General features: G+C 54.6%; 1 protein-coding gene across 1 annotated transcript in view; it reads left to right on the top strand.

The window, feature by feature from the left end:
- Positions 1-12891, top strand: part of lamc1 (laminin, gamma 1) — a 45350-nt gene extending 32459 nt beyond the window's left edge. Inside the window, exons 4-28 of the mRNA XM_076139981.1 lie at positions 721-887; positions 2501-2689; positions 2951-3068; positions 3178-3276; positions 4254-4390; positions 4553-4675; positions 5114-5303; positions 5472-5584; positions 5731-5952; positions 6045-6233; positions 6452-6697; positions 6834-6987; positions 7097-7239; positions 7373-7551; positions 7673-7829; positions 7920-8125; positions 8305-8384; positions 8557-8694; positions 8843-8987; positions 9143-9292; positions 9391-9505; positions 9602-9801; positions 10298-10456; positions 10539-10638; positions 10752-12891. Coding sequence (XP_075996096.1) covers positions 721-887; positions 2501-2689; positions 2951-3068; positions 3178-3276; positions 4254-4390; positions 4553-4675; positions 5114-5303; positions 5472-5584; positions 5731-5952; positions 6045-6233; positions 6452-6697; positions 6834-6987; positions 7097-7239; positions 7373-7551; positions 7673-7829; positions 7920-8125; positions 8305-8384; positions 8557-8694; positions 8843-8987; positions 9143-9292; positions 9391-9505; positions 9602-9801; positions 10298-10456; positions 10539-10638; positions 10752-11008 — 3976 coding nt within the window. The 3' untranslated portion in view covers positions 11009-12891. The remainder of the gene's footprint in view (positions 1-720; positions 888-2500; positions 2690-2950; positions 3069-3177; positions 3277-4253; positions 4391-4552; positions 4676-5113; positions 5304-5471; positions 5585-5730; positions 5953-6044; positions 6234-6451; positions 6698-6833; positions 6988-7096; positions 7240-7372; positions 7552-7672; positions 7830-7919; positions 8126-8304; positions 8385-8556; positions 8695-8842; positions 8988-9142; positions 9293-9390; positions 9506-9601; positions 9802-10297; positions 10457-10538; positions 10639-10751) is intronic.
- Positions 12892-14682: the final 1791 nt, after the last annotated feature.

Here is a 14682-nt window from a genome sequence, read left to right as displayed (position 1 = left end):
ATCCAAATACGTGACGGGCGGAAGAAAAGGGGATGAGTCCTTTAGCCGGAGCACCTGTCGGGGTTCTGAACCTCCGCTTTAACCCTTCGTCCTCCAAAGAGGCCCCGCTGAGCCGCTCCACCGGGTCTGCAGTGGGAGTGGAGCGGGGTCAGAGGTCAGGGGGGGAGCGTTCCGTCTCAATGTCTGGATCTTCCCATCAGGGTTTCTGACTTTGCTTCAGCTCTGGTTTAGAGGAAGATCACTGAACCTCACACACCTCACTTCACACACATCTGACTGAGTGTAGGGTCTGAAAGGTGACGGCGTGTCTCGTCCTCTGATGGCGTCTCCTGTTAAAGCTCCACTTCCCCTCGGTGGAGTCGTGAGGCCCCGGGCTGCAGCTCAGCCAGGAGACGCCTGGATGAGCTCACTGTTCTCCACCGCTCACTTTTTCCACCCAGCAACACCTGAAACAATAGGCAGAGGAGCGAGTCCCGTCATGTTAGGACGCCCCCCTCCCCCTCTCCCCCCCCCAGCAGATTCACCAAAGCTTCCTACAGTCAAGAGGGGAGGAGACAAGTGAACGCCTCATGAGAAGCCTCAGGTTTTCCACAGCAGCATGAGTTCATCTAAAGTCTGAAGGGTTAATCAGTAAAGGACATGTCCATCAATAACAACACGTGTGTGTGTGTGTGTCACTGAGCTGAGTGTGTGTGTGTGTGTGTGTGTGTGTGTGTGCAGGTGTAAGTGTAACGGCCACGCCAGCGAGTGCGCCAAGAACAACAGAGGACGACTGGTGTGCGACTGCAAACACAACACTGAGGGAGACGACTGCAACGTCTGCAAACCTTTCTACAACGACCGGCCCTGGAGGAGAGCAACCGCTGAAAACCCCAACGAGTGTGTGGGTGAGTCTGTCCTCCAGTCTGTCCTCCAGTCTGTCCTCCAGTCTGTCCCCCAGTCTGTCCCCCAGTCTGTCCTCCAGTCTGTACTGCAGTCTGTCCTCCAGTCTGTACTGCAGTCTGTCCTCCAGTCTGTCCTCCAGTCTGTCCTCCAGTCTGTCCTCCAGTCTGTCCTCCAGTCTGTACTGCAGTCTGTCCCCCAGTCTGTCCTCCAGTCTGTCCTCCAGTCTGTCCTCCAGTCTGTCCTCCAGTCTGTCCCCCAGTCTGTCCTCCAGTCTGTCCTCCAGTCTGTCCCCCAGTCTGTCCCCCAGTCTGTCCTCCAGTCTGTCCTCCAGTCTGTCCCCCAGTCTGTCCCCCAGTCTGTCCCCCAGTCTGTCCTCCAGTCTGTCCTCCAGTCTGTCCTCCAGTCTGTACTGCAGTCTGTCCTCCAGTCTGTCCTCCAGTCTGTCCTCCAGTCTGTACTGCAGTCTGTCCTCCAGTCTGTCCTCCAGTCTGTACTGCAGTCTGTCCTCCAGTCTGTCCTCCAGTCTGTCCTCCAGTCTGTACTGCAGTCTGTCCTCCAGTCTGTCCTCCAGTCTGTCCCCCAGTCTGTCCCCCAGTCTGTCCCCCTGTCTGTCCCCCTGTCTGTCCTCCTGTCTGTCCTCCTGTCTGTCCCCCTGTCTGTCCTACTGTCTGTCCCCCTGTCTGTCCTACTGTCTGTCCTACTGTCTGTCCCCCAGTCTGTCCCCCAGTCTGTCCTCCAGTCTGCCTTCCAGTCTGTCCTCCAGTCTGTCCCCCTGTCTGTCCCCCTGTCTGTCCACCTGTCTGTCCTCCAGTCTGTCCCCCAGTCTGTACCCCTGTCTGTCCTACTGTCTGTCCTCCAGTCTGTACTGCAGTCTGTCCTCCAGTCTGTCCCCCTGTCTGTCCCCCTGTCTGTCCTCCTGTCTGTCCCCCTGTCTGTCCCCCTATCTGTCCTCCAGTCTGTCCCCCTATCTGTCCTCCAGTCTGTCCCCCTGTGTGTCCCCCTGTGTGTCCCCCTGTCTGTCCTCCTGTCTGTCCTGCACTTCGTCTGCTGTTTCACTTTTAGTTTCATTCTGACAAACACAATATCAAACCTGAATGAAGTCCAGACCCACATGAGGACTTCAGAGTTGTGTTGTATTCCAGATGCTTGCAGTTTGTGCTGTGTGTGTGTGTGTGTGTGTGTGTGTGTGTGTGTGTGTGTCTCTCTGGAGGATTCTGGGAGTTTTGCCTCCTGTCACTCAGACGTGTTTACCAGTGCAGAGGAACCAAAAGTTCAGTTTCAGTTTCTCCTCCCACCCTTGGTTCTGATGCGCCTCCAGAGCTCCCATCAGCACAGGAAACACAGTGTTAACCTTTGACCTTGACCTTGTTTGTAACACAGCCGTACAGTAATCTGACCCTAGAACCAGGGGTTGGTCCACAGGCCGACAACATGTTGGTGCTGATCCAGGAAAGATTCAGTTTGGAAGATTGTACAGTGAAAGCTCACAAGTGTGTGTGTGTGTGTGTGTGTGTGTGTGTGTGTGTGTGTGTGTGTGTGTGTGTGTGTGTGTGTGCGTGCGCTGTACATATGTTTGACCTCTCTCTCTCTCTCTCTCTCTGTCGCTGTTGTCCAGCCTGTGACTGTAACGGGAAGAGCTCTGTGTGCCGCTTTGACCCGGAGCTGTACCGGGCCACGGGTCACGGCGGTCACTGCCAGAACTGCGCCGACAACACGGACGGGCCCAACTGTGAGCGCTGCCTGGATAACTTCTACAGAGAGCAGAGCGGCAGCCGCTGCCTGTCCTGCAGCTGCAACCCTGTGGGTGAGTGAGCGCTCACACAAGGAGAAGGAGAAGGAGAAGGAGAAGGAGAAAGAGAAGGAGCAGGAAATGGAGTGGAACCGGGCCAAGCAGCAGTCTGGACCTTTAAATCTGTGGGCTGTGGTTGTTAACTTGTGGCAGGAAGCAAACCACTGGTTAAAGTGAAGCAGCTGTTGATGCTGTGGCTCCTCTGAGGCCACAGCGACGTCACGGCCCCCTGCTGAGCGTGTGTGTGTGTGTGTGTGTGTGTGTGTGTGCCTCCAGGCTCCGTGTCCCCTCAGTGTGACAGCAGAGGTGTGTGTGCCTGTAAACCTGGAGTGACCGGAGAGAAGTGCGACCGCTGCCAGCCGGGACACCACAGCCTGACGGAGGCCGGCTGCAGGTACGACACACGCGTGACCGCCGCCCCCCAGAGGCAGGGAGAGGGAATACATGCAACAGACACACAAACCAGATGATGAAGCTTCACATCCCTGCTCTTCCTCTTTCAGGCCGTGTTCCTGTAACCCCTCTGGCAGCACGCAGGAGTGTGACGTGCAGACGGGCCAGTGTCGCTGCAAAGACAACGTGGAGGGATTCAGCTGTGACAGGTCTGACACACACACACACACACACACACACTCACACACACACACACACACTCACAGGTATGAACACTGGGCTGACCCTGTCCCTGAGTGTGAGACGCGTCACTCCCCACTGTGTCTCCGTGACGACTGCAGATGGAACACACTGTATCTGTGTGTTTGGTAAGGATGGGGATGATGAGGTCAGACCCCAGATGGGTCAGGAGCACAGGATGTAGATGTGTGTGTGTGTGTGTGTGTGTGTGTGTGTGTGGTTCTGAGGCTATAAATCTGAGCTGGACTGGTCCACAGTGGCTCGGCCAGAGAAACCTCTGGGTTCTCACGTTCTCAGCATCTGGAGCCTCTGGAGAGGACGGACACATTCCAACACTAATGCACGAAATCAGGATTTAACGCTCGCTGCTCAGTGCGTCCTCACAAACGCTCCCTACTTCCTGTTGATGTCTCCACTCTGGAAGCAGGCGGCTGCTCTCTCACTGTTTAATGAGCTGCACATCTGATTCCCTCTACATAGAATAAGGCTTCAGTCAGGCAGACACACACACACACACACACACACACACACACACAAACAGGCACACACACACACAAACAGGGACACACAGGCAGACACACACACACACTGGTAGGTGAGTTCATTGAGCTGTCAGCAGCTCTCCATTAGCCGCTGCTGTATGAGGCTGTGTTGTACATGATGAAGCTGAGGCTGAGGCTGAGGCTGAGGCTGAGTCTTCAGCACACAGACCTCCTCTCTCCTCTCTCAGCTCTGAGCCTTCACTGGATCAGCTGTCAGCTCCTCTGCTGGACCGCGACCTCTCTGTGACCTGAACCCTTCAGTGTCTCTGCGTCCACATGAATGAGATGAAGGTTCAGAGTTCACACACACACACACACACACAGGCTGAACCAGCTGCAGCGTGACCTGTGACCTGTCCATCATGTGTCAGACGTGTGTGTGACCTTTGCTTCTGTCTCTTCAGGTGTAAACTGGGTTTCTTTAACTTGGACCCCAGCAACCCTCAGGGCTGCACCGCCTGCTTCTGCTTCCATCACTCGTCTGTGTGTGACAGCGCTGACGGCTTCAGCGTCCACGCCGTCACCTCCTCCTTCCACAGAGGTAAGAGGGGGGAGCCCGGGGGCTGACCTCTGACCTCACACATCACAGTCAAATCAATCTGAGGGGGACACTTCAGGACTTCCTACAGTATTTAACAAGAGTAAAACTAAAGTGTAAAATGCCTGTGTGTGTGTGTGTGTGTGTGTGTGTGTGTGTGTTCAGACGGTGAGCAGTGGAGCGGGCAGCAGCGTGACGGCTCCAGTGTGGATGTGGAGTGGTCGTCCAGCGGGGAGGAGATCTCCCTCATCTCAGAGGACTACTTCCCCATGTACTTCATAGCTCCAGGTACACACACACACACACACACACACACACACACACACACACACACACACACACACACACACCCTAAACCACGCTGTGCTCACAGCTGAGGCCGTGTGTTCTGTCCTGACATGACCACAGAGGCTCTATGTCCAAACACAAGCTGCCCTCTGCTGCCACCTAGAGGACAGAGACGGGACGTTCAGTTAAACTGCAGCTTCTTACAGCTGAAACTCTGAAACTCAACTGAAGCAGTGATTTAGAAGAAGAGGAGGATTTCATACGGATGACAAACGACTGATGATACCTTTGTTTACTGTCAACATGTTTATTGGTCCTTCTTCACTTCATGTAACAAATGCACCTACGTTTAATATCTGAACACAAACAGCCACACAACAGCTTCCAGCTGTAGACAGAGAGCAGAGGATTGTGGGTAACATTCTCTCTCTGTTACAGAGAAGTTCCTGGGGAACCAGATGCTGAGCTACGGACAGAACCTGAGTCTGAACTTCAGAGTGGACCGGCGCGACACGAGGCTGTCGGCTGAGGATCTGATCCTGGAGGGGGCGGGCCTGAGGGTGGCCGTCCCCCTCATCGCCCAGGGCAACGCCTACCCCAACGAGAACATGCAGCGCTACGTGTTCAGGTGAGACTCGTCAGCGGTGAACGCCTGTGATTTACATTCCTGACATTCCACAGCTTCACTCAGTGTGACTGTAGAGGAGCTCGGTCCGGCTCTGAGCTGGACCGGTTCTGTCTGCAGTGAAGTAAGTCGGTGCTGATGCGGTGTTGTTGTGCTGTTGTTGTGCCTCAGGCTGCATGACAGCACAGATTACCCCTGGCGCCCAACCATCAGCCACTCAGACTTCCAGAAACTTCTCCACAACCTGACGGCCGTGAAGATCCGTGGCACCTACAGCGAGAAGAGTGAGCCAGCATTCACACAACACAACACAACACAACACAACACAACACAACACAACACAACACAACACAGAGACAGCACACAAACACAGACAAGAGTACAACATGGCAGAATGTGTCTCTGTTTATTAATGAGATTGTTTGTTCAGGTGCTGGTTACCTGGACGATGTCTCCATGGTGACGGCCAGACGCGGCCCCGGCACCCCGGCCCGCTGGGTGGAGCGCTGCACCTGTCCTCAGGGCTACCAGGGCCAGCACTGTGAGCAGTGCACCCTGGGATACCGCCGGGCCCATCCTGAGCAGGGACCCTTCAGCCCCTGTGAGGCCTGCAACTGTAACGGGCACAGCGAGTCCTGCCACCCGACAACCGGTCAGTGAGCCGGGCCCAGAGACCTGTGGAGCCACGAGGGACCAGGGGCCGTCAGGTGATAACTGAGTGTGTGTGTGTGTGTGTGTCTGCAGGAGCCTGTGAGTGTCGGGACAACACGGGCGGGCTGAGCTGCGAACGCTGCAAGGACGGTTTCTACGGCGACGCCACGCAGGGCACAGCTGACGACTGTCGGCCCTGCCCGTGTCCAGCAGGAGCCACGTGCGCCGTCGTCCCCAAGACCAAGGAGGTCGTCTGCACCAACTGTCCCGCCGGCACCACAGGTACACACACACACACACACACACACACACACACTCTCGCTCAGGAGACCCAACCCTGTGAAGGCTCAGCTGCTCCAGTCTATGACGTCATGCTGAGCACTTTGGTCTTATTGCTCAGACTAGAGGAGGCGGGGCTCAGCCGGCGCTCCAGCTTCTCCTGGGGCTTCATGCTGATTCAGCATGCCTGATGTTAACAGCTGTTCCGTCTTCATCTGCAGGAAAGCGCTGTGAGCTCTGTGACGATGGATTCTTCGGCGACCCGCTGGGTCAGAGCGGTCCGGTCCGAGCCTGCCGGGCCTGCAAGTGCAGCGAGAACATCGACCCCAACGCCGTGGGCAACTGTGACCGCGAGACGGGAGAGTGCCTGAAGTGCATCTACAACACCGACGGCTTCTTCTGTGACCGCTGCAAGGAGGGTTTCTACGGCAACGCCCTGGCCAACAACCCCGCAGACAAGTGCAAACGTAAGAGGAAGCTGGAGCCCTGAGGAACCAAACTGTGTCTTATTTACTCCTACTGCTGACATCTGTAGATAAGTCCAGTCCAGCTTCAGCTCATGCTTCCTGTTCCTCCTCCTCCTCCTCCTCCTCCTCCCTCCAGCCTGCTCCTGCTCTCCCTTCGGCACAGTGGACCGTCAGACCAGCTGTTCCCAGGTCACCGGCCAGTGTCAGTGTCTCTCCAACGTGGCCGAGCGAGACTGCAGCGCCTGCCAGCCCGGCTTCTTCAACCTGCACAGCAGCAAAGGCTGTGAGCGGTCAGTGTGTCTGCGGCCTGCCTGCACTCGTACTTTGATTGTTTGGCGCTCTGTCCTCCTCCTTCCTGTCCCTCTGAGGCTCATCCTCGTCTTCGTCCCTCTGCCACAGATGTAACTGCAACCCCATCGGCTCTACCAACGGGCAGTGTGACATCGCCTCAGGACAGTGCGAGTGTCAGCCCGGCGTCACCGGCCTGCACTGCGAGCGCTGCGAGGTCAACTTCTTCGGCTTCAGCTCCTCCGGCTGCAAACGTAAGAGAAGAGTGTGAGGAGGAGGAGGAGGAGGAGGAGTAACTCAAGTGTTTGTTATTGTTCGTCACAACAAAGCTGACTGACGTGCCTCTGCCCCTCTGTGACCCCTGACCCCTGACCTCTGCTCCTCCAGCCTGCGACTGCGACCCCGAGGGCTCGGCGTCCGGTCAGTGTAAGGAGAACGGGCACTGCGAGTGCCGGCCGGGCTTCGTGGGCTCCCGCTGCGACATGTGTGAGGAGAACTACTTCTACAACCGCTCGGCACCGGGATGCCAGCAGTGCCCCTCCTGCTACAGCCTGGTCAGGGACAAGGTGAGAGGGGGGAGGAGCTCACCTGGAGGCCTGAACCCAGACACACTCACCTCTCTGGCCCACATGGGAGGTGTGTGCTGTGTCTTCAGCCCGTGTGTGTGTGTGATGTTTGTCTCTCCAGGTGAACCAGCAGAGACAGAAGCTCCACGACCTGCAGACGCTGATCGATAACCTGGGCTCCAGCCAGGAGACGGTGAGCGATAAAGCCTTCGAGGATCGTCTGAAGGAGGCGGAGCGAGCCATCATGGAGCTGCTGGACGAGGCCCAGACCAGCAAAGGTACCACACAGCAGAACTCAACGGAGAGGTTCTGATCACGCACGCCTGAATAAGAAGTTTACTAAGAGGCCTTAACCTTTGACCCTGCAGATGTAGACAAGGGCCTGCTGGAGCGTCTGAACAACATCAACAGCACTCTGAGCACCCAGTGGAACCGGCTGCAGAACATCCGCAGCACCGTGGACGACACCGGGGCCCAGGCGGACCGGGCCAGGCACAGAGTCCGAGACGCAGAGAACCTCATCGACCGAGCCCGACAGGAACTGGACAAGGCCCGGGACGCCGTGGGCAAAGTGGTGAGCGTGACAGAACATACGTGTTGTCAAATCAGTTTAAAGTTCAATCATCGCCCGCATGGATCGTCACAATCCAGAATCCTGTTCAGAACCAAACAGCTTCACACTCCGGTGACTGTGTCGCTCTGCCTGCTGCTCTGTGCTCACGGCTGCTGCTTGTTGCCCTCTGACCTCTGCAGGACATCAAGTCTCCCAGCGGAACTGGAGACCCCAACAACATGACGCTGCTCGCCGAAGAGGCTCGCAACATGGCTGACAAGTAAGAGAGAACATCTGGGACCTCACTGTGGTCCAGCAGGGCCCAGAGAACATCTGGGACCTCACTGTGGTCCAGCAGGGCCCAGAGAACATCTGGGACCTCACTGTGGTCCAGCAGGGCTCCATGTTTGATGCATGTATGATGTCACTCACGCCATTTGTGCTCTTTGAAGGCACAAGATGGACGCCGACCAGATCGAGAAGATTGCCAAAGACGCCAACGACACGTCCACCAAAGCCTTCAATCTGCTGACCAAGACCCTGGACGGAGAGGGGAAGACCAGCCAGGAGATCGAGGAGCTCAACAAGAAGTACGCCACCTCACTAATTCAGACTTTACTGAGAAGAGAGCAGCTGTTAGAGAATAAAGCTGAAGTGTTAGAGAGATGAAGCTGTGACAGAACTCAGCAGCTTGTTGGATCTGAAGCTCAGAGCTTCACGTGAGTCTGCTCTGTCCAGGTACAACGAGGCCAAGGCGCTGGCCAAGAACCTGGAGAAGCAAGCCAACGAGGTCCACGCCGAGGCAGAGGAGGCCGGGAACAAGGCTCTGAAGATCTTCGCCAACCTGACCAGCCTCCCGCCGCTCGACACAAAGTCCCTGGAGGTGAGAGAGAACAGGAGACAGGAGAGGAAGCATCAGAGTGGAGATGTGACTCCGCTCAAACTCAGGAACATCTAACCTCACCTGAGCAGGGATACCAGCTCCTCTCAGTACTTGTATGTGTTCTAACACGCTGTGGATCCGTGTTGTGTGTTTAGGACGACGCCAGTAAGATCAAGAAGGAGGCGTCGGACCTGGACAAGCTGATAGACAAGACGGAGAAGGAATACAACGACCTGAGGGACGACCTGAAGACCAAGGAGCAGGAAGTCCGCAAGCTGCTGGAGAAGGGCAAGACGGAGCAGCAGGTGAGCTCCCGTCCTCTTCCCCCTCCGGCGTGCACACTGAGTGCGTCTCCGAAGCGCCTGTGGTTTGACCCGACCTCCCGTTTCCTGTTCTGTTTCAGACGGCGGATCAGCTGCTGGCTCGAGCCGACGCCGCCAAAGCTGTGGCTGAGGAGGCGGCCAAGAAAGGACGCTCTACCTTTGGAGAGGCCGAGAGCATCCTGGCTGACCTCAGAGGTACCTGTCTGTCTCTCCGCCTGTCTGTCTGACTGACCGCCTGCCTGTCTGTCTGTCTGTGTTCCTGTTCCTTCATCCTCTGTGTTTACTCTTCAGACTTTGATAAGAGAGTGAATGACAACAAGACGGCAGCAGAAGACGCCATGAAGAAGATCCCAGCCATCAACGCCACCATCATGGCCGCCAACGAGAAAACCAAACAGGCAGAGGCGGCGCTGGGCAACGCAGCGGCCGACGCCCGGATGGCCAAGTCCAAGGCGGAGGAGGCGGAGATGATCGCCAGCAACGTGCAGAAGGTGTGTGTTTGTGTGTGTGTGTGTGTGTGTGTGTGTCTGAACCCTCTGCTGTGTGTGTGTGTGTGTGTCTGTGTGTGTGTGTGTATGTGTGTGTCTGAACCCTCTGCTGTGTGTGTGTGTGTGTGTCTGAACCCTCTGCTTTGTGTGTGTGTGTGTGTGTCTGAACCCTCTGCTGTGTGTGTGTGTGTGTGTCTGAACCCTCTGCTGTGTGTGTATGTGTGTGTGTGTGTGTGTGTGTTTGTGTGTGTCTGAACCCTCTGCTGTGTGTGCGTGTGTGTGTGTGTGTGTGTGTCTGAACCCTGTGCTGCGTGTGTGTGTGTGTGTGTGTGTGTGTCTGAACCCTGTGCTGTGTGTGTGTGTGTGTCTGAACCCTGTGCTGTGTGTGTGTGTGTCTGAACCCTGTGCTGTGTGTGTGTGTGTGTGTGTGTCTGAACCCTGTGCTGTGTGTGTGTGTGTGTGTGTCTGAACCCTGTGCTGTGTGTGTGTGTGTGTGCAGGGCTCAGCTGAGACTAAAGAGGACGCAGAGAAAGCCCTCCAGGACGCCACCAAGCTGGACGGAGAGGTTGACCACATGATGGACCAGCTGAGCACCGCCGAGCAGGAGCTGGCCAAGAAGAAGGCGGAGGCCGACCAGGACATGATGATGGCTGGAATGGTACGACCCACTTTGAGAGGAAACCCCATGTGAGGGGAGGAGCTTGGTTTACACTCAGAGCTTTATGTTTCCTGTCCCGCAGGCGACCGACAACGCCAAGGAGGCCGAGGACAACGCTCGCAAGGCCAAGAGCGCCGTGAAGACGGTGCTGGGCACCATCACCGCCCTGCTGGAGCAGCTGGGTAAGAACACGCCACGTCACGCTCTCACACGGGGAGGGAAGGAAGCGTTCAGTCGTATCATAAACATGAACATGAACATGTATCAGCTGTGTAAACTTGGATTTTGTCCCCAGGAAACATCGATAAAGTCGACCTGAGCAAACTGAACCAGATCGACGAGTCTCTCAAGAGCGCCAAAACCAAGATGGCCGACAGCGAGCTGGACAGGAAGCTGGCGGAGTTGAACGACGTGGCGAAAACTCAGGAGGACATGATCAACGACTACGACCGGCAGATCCGCGAGATCCGCGCCGACATCGCCAACCTCAACGACATCAAGATCACGTTACCCGACGGCTGCTTCAACACGCCGTCTTTGGAGAGGCCTTAGCCCCGCCCCCCCTCAGCCCACCGCCTACACTCCCCCCCCCCTCCATCATCTAACACTCTGGCAAACAAAACTCTGCCACCTTTTTACCAAAACAGTTTTTTTCTACTTTTTTCTTTCCGCATACTTTTTTTCTTCTTCATTTATTTTGGGAAGACGGAAGCCGACACTTCACGCCACCGCGTTCGCCAGAGAGCAGCAGCTGCCTCTGCCTGTTGGTTGTCATGGAGACGCAGTTAGGCGGTTCAGGTAGGATGAACTAAGCGGCGTGGTGAAGCCGCGTGGAGGTGAAGCCGCCTCCCACTAAAGACCAGAACCACAAAACCCGCCGTGACTGCACCGCCACACGCCACCACTAGAGGGCTGGCCGCTCTCACACCCGGCTCTCTGAGGACGCCCCTCCCTCGGTGTGCTTTTGTTTGCCTGTCATTTACCCATCATGCCTCTGGACGCACCAGGTGCTGAGCGTACAGCAGCACATCCTCTGGCTTCTCCTGTTTGTTTTGAACCGTTCATGTTTTCAGAAACCACACAGTGAAGGAATCCTCTCGTCTCTCCTCTTCCTCCCAAAGCTCCGTTCAACAGAGGAAAAGTATTCATCTTCTCCCTCCTTTGCAGTATTCCATCACCAGCAGGTGGTGCTGCCGCTCTGACACCGTGGTCAAACGCCTCTTTACTCTCCGTGTGTGTCGTCCTCCTGAAACGTGCTGCTCGTCACAGGTGGCCCCTCCCCCTCTGTCCCCTCCCCGTCTGTCCCCTCCCCCGTCTGTCCCCTCCCCGTCTGTCCCCTCCCTGTCTGTCACCTCCCTCCCCGTCTGTCCCCTCCCCGTCTGTCACCTCCCTCCCCGTCTGTCCCCTCCCCGTCTGTCCCCCGTAACGTCGTTTCCCCCGCCGGCTCAAATCCAACACTATGCAACTTTGTACATTTTGCGTAGCGAGAATTTTATCTGATACACTGGTGCTAATAATTATTTCAAATGTTATATTTTTGTGTGAATGTTTTTTATTATGACATAGAGTGAGGAATGTGTTATTTGTGTAAATATATGCTTCAATGATTCAGGACTGGCTGACTCTAAAGTAAACAAGTCCAACATGCAAACAGCCACATTCAGTTCACAATCAATCAACTCAAACCTCCAGGTTCTATATAAATATATAAATATCTATGATAACTTGGTCTGTGGTATATTATGATGATAATATGCTTGCTTGTATACTTGGCTCAGTGTCGCTGCCTCATGGAGACGCTGGTATCTCATTGTGTCGTATTGATCCTCTGCTCACAAGTTAACATCATTAGTTTGAACCGATCGGGACAGAATGTTTTTTTTAAAAGGGGGCGTTGCCTCCTGAGGCTCCTCCCACCACCTGTCTAACAAACCCTATCACTGAATTTATAACGCTCGACTCCGAGGACATGATAAGCTTGGTCACACGTTGCTAGGTAACTGTTTTTAATGAGTGTTTTTGTGCCTTAATATCAAAGTGTGGTTGTAATCACGTCTCGGGTCCCAACGAGGACTTCCACCTTTTATCTGGGTCCCCTTCAGAATGTCGTGGAGGTTTGCGATCCTTTGCGTTGTCTCCTGGCAGGTTCTTTTGTTTTTGTTTTAGAGAAATCAGGTCCGGATCACAGACGAATCTCAGCTTCCCAAAACAAACGGGCAGGTTTAGTTTTTTAGCTTAAAAAACCTGCACCTCATTCGCAATTTGAGTTTGATCAGCTCGGCTGGGAAGCAAAGAGGCCACAGAGTTCATCTGCAGCTCCTAGGGCTGTCAATCCAACATTTCAACGCGTTTCATGTCTGGAATCAGAGTTTAACAAACAAGCTGCTCGTCTGCAGACACTCGTGTTCACTTCAAACAGTGGCTCCTCCCACAAACTCCCAAAAGGCCCAGACTGGGAACCGTTGGACTTTCAGCTGCCCTCTGTTTAAAGCAGTGAATGAAGCTGCAGGCTGAGCACCACCAGCTCACTCATGATGTATAAACAGTATTTGTAAGTTATAACGTAACCACGTATTTGTATTGTAAGCCTGTATCATCGTTTGTGCTGCACGGCCTGTTGTGTTTGAGCCGTTTAAAGTGACATCATGTCTGAGCCCTGTGAGGACCTGAAAGAAGCCAGCCTCCCCGCCCCCTTCATGTGCCTGTAAATCAATCCTAACATTTCAATAATAAAAGATTACTACAGGAAAAGCTCTGTGTGTGAGTGTTTTTATTTTGTGACATCTCCATGTTTCAACAACTCAACAGATGTGAGGGTTTGATGGGATTCAATATAAATGAATATGAATAAAGCTTAACGTCCAGACATAAACATTGTCCAGATGGTCAAACTAAAATCACAACTGTTGTATTTTTTTTATTCAGCAATAAAATAAGTAGACTGTTTATGATGTAGGTTTATGTTTTGGCACATTGAACACTAAATAATACAAGACAAAACAAATTCGCTCCAATATTTGGGTTAAAGTTCTGTTATTCTCACTGTGATGCTTCATCACCATGTAGACCGTTAGACTGCATCCTGCACATGCGACATATAGACACTGGAGGGCGCTCTTGGACCGGGTTGACCCTTAAGACCAACCTTATATACGAACAGTATAGTAGCACATTTCAGTTACAAACTTAAAAAATGATAATGATAATAATAATAATATACTCTAGTCACCTCTTAGCAACGTGTAATTCATCACATTTATTATTAGCATTTATTTTTCATTATTATTTTTATAATTCTCCCTCTCTCTCTCTCTCTCTCGGGAGCGCGCGGCCCGTCTTCTCGGTCGGTCGGGCGCGTGCCTGCTCGTCGGGCTCGCGCGTGAGAAAGTGGACTCCCGGCGGCGGCAGTAGCGTCGTTGTGACCGGAGCAGCGGAGACTCCACAGGCAGGAGCCGTGACACTTTGAGCGGTTCACGGAGGATTCAACAGGGCGTCTGAGCGGACACTCCCCGGGTCGGAAGGAAGGGGCTCCCCACTCGCCCCGGACGCCGCTTTGCTGGAAGTTTAATCCCCGCCGAGCGAGCCTGGAGAAGCCAAACAATGAGCGAGTGCCTGCCGGTGTTCCGGACCTCCACCGGCTGCTGCCCAGCTAGCGGCTAGCTAGGAGCGCCCGGGCGGCCACGGAGACGAAACTCTCCCGTGACGGATTATAAACCGACTTTTAACGCGTTTCTAGTCGTTTAAACAGCTAAACTCGTGTTATTCCCGGTCACAGTCCACTTTCCGGCAGCTTCTTCACAAGTTTGTATTTTCTTTACCGGCATGGAGACGGACTCGGTGGCCGGCGACGTGGAGTCTCTGCACGGCGGACTGGGCTGCCTGGACCCGCTGGTGGACCGCATCCTGGTGGACACCGTGTCCCAGCAGCAGGGATGGCTCCGGGTTTACGGTAAGAAAACGGGATGAGTGCGGACAATACCGGCGTCACAGTGTAAGGAATAACCGTCATGAAGGCGGCAGGTAATCCAGTGTGATCAACGGGAGCTCCCCGGTGCTCAGGTAGGAGCCCGGGCCGAGGTCATGGCCTCCGTTACCGGGTGGGATCCGGTACTGCTACGGTTCATGTCCAACTTTATTCAGGTTTTCACGGAATTCCTTAGTTTTTCGTCTAGTTATCCTACAGGGAGGTCAGAGGTCAGATTAGACCCCTGCCCCGGCAGGGTGAA

Source organism: Genypterus blacodes, unplaced genomic scaffold (genome assembly GCF_046128005.1).
Source record: "Genypterus blacodes isolate CSIRO-AG114 ecotype Tasmania unplaced genomic scaffold, CSIRO-AGI_Gbla_v1 ptg000494l_1, whole genome shotgun sequence".
Taxonomy (NCBI): Eukaryota; Metazoa; Chordata; class Actinopteri; order Ophidiiformes; family Ophidiidae; genus Genypterus; species Genypterus blacodes.
The sequence above is the reverse complement of the archived record's forward strand: the minus strand, read 5'-3'. Positions and strand labels throughout refer to the sequence as shown.